Genomic DNA, 7739 nt, shown 5'->3' on the forward strand with positions numbered 1-7739 from the left:
AAAAATTCTAGATTAGTCTAGTGAGGTTTTATTCATGTACTTGGAGGATGTGAAGTGTGAAATTATTAATAGTGATACATGTATGCTAGACTAGATACATGGATGAATTCACCTATAAATAGTCATGTAATCTAGTCATTTGAATCAAGCCAAGTTGAATAGAAATCAAGCCAAGTTGAATAGAAAATCATCTTTCCTCCATTTCTCTTCTAGTGAGTTTTGAGTATTATTTGTGTTGTCTTGCTCTCACAAATTTTCAACAATCATAACCTAAAAGCTGCTTATTTTTTTCCTGTTACAAAATTGTGAAATTCATCTTTTTGTTCTTAATTACCTTATCTTTTGGCACCCTACCTCCCTAAGTGTTTTGTAATTCAAAATAGGCTAAAAGCCTAAGAGAATGGATGTCAAAGGTACAGCTGATCAAGAAACCTCCAGCCAAGGCAAAGTAAGGATGGAAAGACACGATGTTGTGCAAGATGAAAGAGTAATCTTCTCACTATCGTGCTACTTTGTATTCTACTTGTTAATTTATGTAATTGCAATCGCCATTAGTTACTTGAAAGAACAGAAATGAATTCGTCAACTTAAATAATCAAAATTTCGGTACTTCTTCGCGCATGCGCTATCTTAAGAGGTGAAACTTAGATATGATCTCTGAAATCAAGTTTCACACATTTTCCATTCACGGCTGCCTAATCATTTTGGCAAAAACTTGGGTGCTGACTAAATTTTGGATTAATGACTTATGTCCCTAGAATAATTTAATTTTAACGTCGAGATGGATATCTTGGCGCTACTTTCTGCACCCGCCTTCTTTCAAATTTGTCTTAATTTTGCTGCAAAAATGATGGACTACCAAAAGGACTTGGCAATTTTGCCCCAGCCAATACCAATAAAAAATTGTACCTACATGTGTGTCTGTTTATCTCTCTGTCTCTTGGTATTAAGAGTATAGGCAAGAGAAGATAAGACCTAGAAAATGTGATTAAAGGAATCATATTATTGCAGTGACTCTATGTCTCCAATGTACTTGCTGCGTACAGTAGGTTGGTATTACATTAGGTTGCAATTGCAGTGACTCTATGTCTCTTGGTATTAACAGTTTAGACGAATGATATAGTCCACAACAATAACATATGAAAAAAATTAGATTAGTTCTTAGGTTCCTCTCTACGCATAAAGAAACCTTTTCTACTCTCTAAATACACGACATCCTAATGGGCAATTTATTTGTTGTCTTCTTTGTGCTATAAAATGTACGTTTTTAATATGTATTCGGTGCAAATACATATTCCTAGTATGGTCATTAGTTCCAAATTGGAGAAAACTGTACAAGTCATTCCGTGTTGGTCTACTTTAACATGGAAGTTGCATCTTTTGAAAAACGTTTCTGTCATACTAGAAAACTGCCTTAACCTCCACTCTGTTAGTCCAAAGAGTTACCTGATTCTTTTAGCATTGTGTGAATCTAGGTTTTAAATGAAATCATCTCTGTGCAACTGCATACACCATGGTTTTTACCAAATTATCTTTTTTATTTGTATATTTACATCATGTTCTTTGCTCTTCCTGCTCACATTATGAGAATTGTACCGACGTTTTGCATAGTGCCACTTATTGTCTATTCCTTTTCCTGCATTATGCAGCCTACTATCTTCACTTTGTGGGAAGAATTCGCTGACAGCGATGGAAGCAAGTTATAGCTGAACATCCAATATTTGTAGCAATATGAATTGCACGAGCTAACTATGGTGGTGTGGAAAGAGTTTAGCTTTCTTTGAACCCTTTCATTTAGACTTCATATTGCTACTGTGGGCACAGTTGCTATACTTACAGTTGCATTTAAAAATTATTCTTTGTTTTCTTTGTTTTGTATGATCCTTGCAAATAAAATTATTTTCTCAAATTAACATCATAAATTTAAAGAACTCAGAACATTGAACATGTTTGGACTTGTCATGATACAGCTGAGAAAACCATATTCTAGAACTGCTGTTGTCAAAGAGGAAATGTTTCAGTTGCCAACATCATCAGCCTCTGCAGAAATGGAAGAAAGTAATAACACGAAATGGTGTTCCCAGAAAAGAGCTGAGGAGAGAGTTAACTACGGAAAGTGGCTCACCACCAAAGAAAAATGGAAGGTTAGTAAACTTTGTGTCCGCTTCTTCATTCCTGTGCCAGCAAGGTCAACTTCTTTCACTTTGTTACTGTCTTCAACATAATAGACTAATAACTCAAAGAAAATTCAAGTTCCCGAGATATTTTTGTCTGCTCATATCCGTCCTCTTCACTGTCAAAGAAGCAGCTGCAGCACTTTGGACTATCGATCAGCAGTTTGCCTGTATATACATCTTTGCCCCCCAAGCTTTTGTGGCATATGATACCTTTCCATTGTAGATCTATGGACGACTCAATATCTCAACTTCACTACCGTGTGCGCTTGGCGAGGATATGATAGTATCCTCCTCATAGTAGACTTGGCAATGTTCGCATTGTAAGATTCCCGGACTCTTCGTTTAGCATCACCAAGGTCCTATAAAAGAATGATTATATATCCAAAAGTTAGCGGCACTTTAAAACTATTGAAGTATTGATTATATATTCAAAAGTGAGTGAGCCACCCACCCCATAAGCGAGATCAAAATCGCCGCGGTACACACTTGAAAAGTACACACTCATCATATTGCTGAACAGAGACTCGGTTGTCTTTGGCTACAAGAAAAATTTCACATAAATGAAAAGTTGGAACATCCACAACCAACTGAATGATAATATGGAACATCAAAGAAGTGGTACTACGGGAAGATTAAGCTACTGCCGGCTTTCACATGTTGATAGACTTTCTAAAGTAAAATCCCACAATACATACAAGAAGTTAGTTGCATTAGCAAATGCCCGTTAACCATAACTATGGCAGCTATTTCCAGTACAGGCATTAGGAGTCTACAAAGTAGCGGCCAAAAATTCTGATGACAAAAGATGCTGCAAGACAATCAAGATACTGATTTCTGCATAATGCTTTTAAATCGTCATTTAGCAGAGCCGCTATATCCTAATTTGCGCTAGTCTATGGTGACACGCCTAATATTGGACTCGGGAGGCTAACATCCTAAGAAAGAAGACACAATTACTTGTGCCAAATTCCAGACGAGAAATTCTTGCATGTTGGGGTTGCACAATTTTGGCTAGTCAACCAACATTTTAAATAATTCTGAAGCTTGTAAGTGATCACATTCACCTCATTTTGCAACGTAAATCCATATGTTTTTTTCTTACCTCTTTATCCCATTGTATTCCATCTAACATACGTCGAACTTGATGCTGTGGAGGTCCTTTTTTGACTAGTTTATCTATCCCAGCTACCACTGCATCTATGACCTGATTTAAAAAATCATTTGTTAAAACATAATCTCAACAATGGTAACTGTAAGCTTGATTTCAGGTTATCAGAATGCATTTGTTAAGGATGGAAAATTGTAGATGCTTCCTTAATTGCAAATGAATGTATTGATTTCTACCAGAAGAAAGGAAAGGCTGGAGTCATTTGTAAACTGGAGTACTGGACTCCGAGAAAGCCATTCCTTCTTATTAGACATTTTGAGACAAATGGAGTTCGTAAATAAATGGGTTAATACTTGTATCTCCATTTCCAGGCTCTCCATATTAATAAATGGAAGTCCGGAAGTTTTTCTAAAATCACAACGAGGCCTAAGACAAGTTGATCCCCGCTCTCCTTACCTGTTTGCTATTGTGATAGAAGCCTTAAGTCTCATGCTAAGCCATCAATGACTAGCTATCTCTTCACAGTAAAAAAGTTACCATTGCTCTCTACAACAGCAAGCAGAGAATTGGGAGACCAACTGGCCATGGAGGCCTGCTTTAACTCAAACAGTGCACAAGATGAATTCAGTGTGAAGACTCTTTAGGTAGCAACAATACTTATGTGATGCCTCAAAATATGACAATTTTGCTGTCCAGTTGGCAAGGTCAGAGATTGAAAAGAAGAAGAAGCTTACTCTGGAAGACTCTACCGAACTGTATCCTTCTTTTGTGAAGTAAAGGTGTTTACAAACACTATATTTGTGGTGTAGGAGTAATATGCCGGGAAATCCTACTTTTCTTTTGCAGCTATGTAGTCTTTTATGTTATAGTAACTACTTACATGAGCTTGATTCCTTCTTCCTGTATTTCTATAGTACCTTCCTGGTACTCTCATTAATAAATCACTTTACCTAATAACAAAAATGCTCAAATTGATGTAATGAGAAGAATAAGAGTAACCTTACCGTCTGGTATTCTTCAATGTTGTTGAGATAGAGGTAGATGCTGAGTGCTCCGGGTGTGGTCCCACTTAATAGAGTATTACCAAGTGGAAGAAAATGTTCAATGAAAACACGAGACACCTGAAAATATGAGATTTAGAACTTTGAATTACTGAACAATAAAAGTATGCCAACAATAAGGTAAGAACAATCTACATACCTTTACACCACATAAACCAACCACCTTTTTAACTTTCAGTTCCAGCAGATGTATCAAAAGGTTCAATAGATGTCTCTCTTCTTCCTGACACATATTTACCATATATGGTGATAGTTAAATATCCATGTTATAAAGTAGCTAGCTATGTTGAAATTGTAGAATTATAACCATACCAATGCCCCATTCTGAAGACATAATGCAAAACTTATAGGGCAAATCATTCCTTCAGCACGGCTCATAGAAACCTCTTTCCTGTCAAAATTGAACATGGTTTACATGGTGTTCATTTTCAACTTACACATAACACGTAACTCTTCAGACGTAAAGGTAAAACACAAACATCTGGAATAAGATTATTCATTTTCCGTACAACAGTAATACTTACGTGATAACAGTCTGAGGGAAATTGAAAGCTGCCTTCGTGAGATTCCCACGCTGAAAATTTTTAAGAGGTGTCGATGGCCCTGGAATCCCACCCTAAAAAAGAAATGTATGTCAAGAATAACAACATAATATGTAAACTGAATTAGAGAAATGTCCAACAACAGCTGACCAAATAATGTTTCAGAGCAAATCAACGGCAACCCGGTCAAATTTCCCAACAAGAACAACCCTGAAATCTGAAGGATCTTTAAAGCAGGTAGTACAATAGCTCCAAGCTTTTCCTACATCAACGTGTGAAAGATCCTCAACTGTTTTCGTCTGCATAAGAAACATTAATTAGCAAGAAAGCACTTGTATGAACCATGTTCAAGCACTTGGTTGTTAAATTCACCAAGTACGCCTAATTGATGATTTTTGGTTGATACGAAGTTAAATGTAAGAATTGAGGACAAATTTGAAGTATTCGGATGAAAATATGCAAACATTGAAGAAAGGCCAGAAATGATAGATACAACGCATTCTCCTCCCAGTGTGCGAAAAATCTGGGCAGAATTTATGAGCGAAAATTTTAAAGGTGTTTCGGTCTTTGGAGCAATTTTAACACTAGATAAAAGCTATTTTTTTTTTCCTTCCCAGCCCCCATAGTAACCTAGCAAGGAGGAGAACACCACTTTTGAAGAAGGAAAGAGTTTTGAAGGCCATTGTATCAATCCTGATTGAAGATTTGAAGAGTTTCTCTAAACATTTCCTGTTATCTATTTCGGGAAAGGGTAAAATAAATGCCCTTAACATTTGTGATTTGTCTCATATATGCACTTCGTTAACTTATTGGCTCATAAATTCCCGTGAAGTTATCTTTTATCTGAAACATACCCGTGAACAGTTAAAAAGGTTCAAATAGGCGCCTCACATGTTGCAAATGCAAACAGTTGTTTTTCTGTTTCTAGACTTAAATAGTTTATCTCAATCACTTCTATTCATTTAGTTCTCTTTAATTATTTTGCTGTTATCCTAGTTTATCTCCTATAGTTATCATGTACCGACTTTTTACGTATCAGGGCTTTATGTCGCAGTTGGGTATAGCCCTTTATATACTGCATTTTACAAGTTAATAAACATTGATTCATTCTTCAATATTGCTCCACTCTTTATCAGTAGACTAGGCTTTTACTCATCCAATACTCCATCGTTTAATCTAGTTAGTTATTTTATAGTCTTTAATAGTTAGTTGATTGATTAATACTCAAATTACAATCAATCTTTTGATACTTAAATTGTCTTATTTTTAGAACTTAGTAATATTCATCAGCGAAAACTAAGTCTTTGGGTTAGACTCCGGACTCTAAAACCAGAATATATTTGCAACAGCCACTTATACTTTAGGAAGAGTTTTGGGCGTGATCAATAGTCATTAAAAAAGTTTGAATTAAAACAGAACATAGGTAGTCTTTCATTACAGATTTACCAGTTAATGGAAACTATACATATTCAAAAATTCTCGAAGAAGAATTTAAAGTTTCTTTAGTAAGGGTCACCTTGTAAATGTGAGATCCACCGCTATTGATTTCCTTTTGATTTTTCCTTAGGATAGCATATATTAATGGCCAATCAGGAGACAGACTTTCTTGCTTTTCAGGAGACAGACTTTCGTGCCATTCAGGAGACAGCCTTTCGCTGATCTCATCAACTATTGCTTGCAGTTTTTCCTTTTCAGGTTCTAACACACTTGTGAACAGCAAATAGACAATCTGTAGGCAACCAAAAATCCATGAATAAACAATCAAACCAACAAATATAAATCTCGAGATATTGAATACAAGTAACTGATATATTAAAAGAAACCTGAAGGACAACTCCAAAATCCGACGAGGAAAAGAGTGCACCAAACCACCTCTTATACTCATCAATGCATATTTGAAACGGAATTTTGTCACATGAAAGATGCTTCTTCAAGCTTGAAATAAGGATCCCTTCAGCAAGCTGACCAGACATTAAGTAACTAAGGTAATCTGTTTCCGAAACTTCTGCGAGTCCACCATATGCATATCCACCCAAGTAAACCTGCATAAAAATAAAGGCAGAAATTTGAAAAAGGCATGATTAGCTGAAACGTGATATCTCTAAACTAGATGGCACAGCATTTTCCATATAATCCACTTAGACAAGTAACAAAATAGATATCTTGTGGTATCAACTATATTGTGTCAAGTGAATCACTAGAACTCAGCCAAAAAAAAAAAAAAAAAGAGCAAAAGACATTCACAGTAAAGTCATGTTTCTCATATCAAAATTTTCACACTATTCAAGTGTCTGTGAAACAAGACATAATCCCAAAAGACCAGTCACCAATACCTTTCTCAATGTTGCATAATAAGTGGTACAACCAAGACGAGAGATCTCAAGACAAAGGAATAAGGAAAAATCTCCCTCAGTTATGAAATTTATAATCCAAAAAGGTTAATTTACTTTCGCACTTCTGGAAAGGGGGTCAAACATTTCATTGTGCTTATGTTTGAATTTGCTGTTAGCATAATGGACAGATTGTATAATATCTACATTAAGATATTCTCAATATGGTGAATATGAAGAGATACTATGTGAATATATGAAATATTATTAAGGATATTCTACATTTAGTGTAGAATATTATGTAACATTAGTGGTAGAATATTATGAAGAATATTTTATAGGATTTACATTTAGTGTAGTATATTTTACTTTCTTTCCCTTCTTATTTCTCTTGTATATAAATATCAATATATTCTGATGTATGGGGATCAAGTAATTGAGATAGTCATTCTTCAATTTCTCTCGTGTTTTCTCTGCTCCTGACATAGTATTAGAGCCTTTTTTTTTTTTTTTTTTTTTTT

At 35.4% G+C, this 7739-nt stretch overlaps 1 protein-coding gene across 1 annotated transcript; it reads right to left on the reverse strand.

The window, feature by feature from the left end:
- Window positions 1-2413: 2413 nt before the first annotated feature.
- Window positions 2414-7365, reverse strand: LOC132061258 (zinc protease PQQL-like). The gene is made up of 10 exons (XM_059454103.1): window positions 7336-7365; window positions 6712-6930; window positions 6405-6617; window positions 5065-5187; window positions 4871-4962; window positions 4659-4737; window positions 4486-4569; window positions 4290-4406; window positions 3280-3381; window positions 2414-2536 (listed from the first exon to the last, which is right to left on the reverse strand). The coding sequence occupies exons 1-10, from the start codon at window positions 7363-7365 to the stop codon at window positions 2414-2416; spliced, it is 1182 nt and encodes a 393-aa protein (XP_059310086.1).
- Window positions 7366-7739: the final 374 nt, after the last annotated feature.

The sequence above is a fragment of the Lycium ferocissimum genome, chromosome 6 (assembly GCF_029784015.1).
Source record: "Lycium ferocissimum isolate CSIRO_LF1 chromosome 6, AGI_CSIRO_Lferr_CH_V1, whole genome shotgun sequence".
NCBI lineage: Eukaryota > Viridiplantae > Streptophyta > Magnoliopsida > Solanales > Solanaceae > Lycium > Lycium ferocissimum.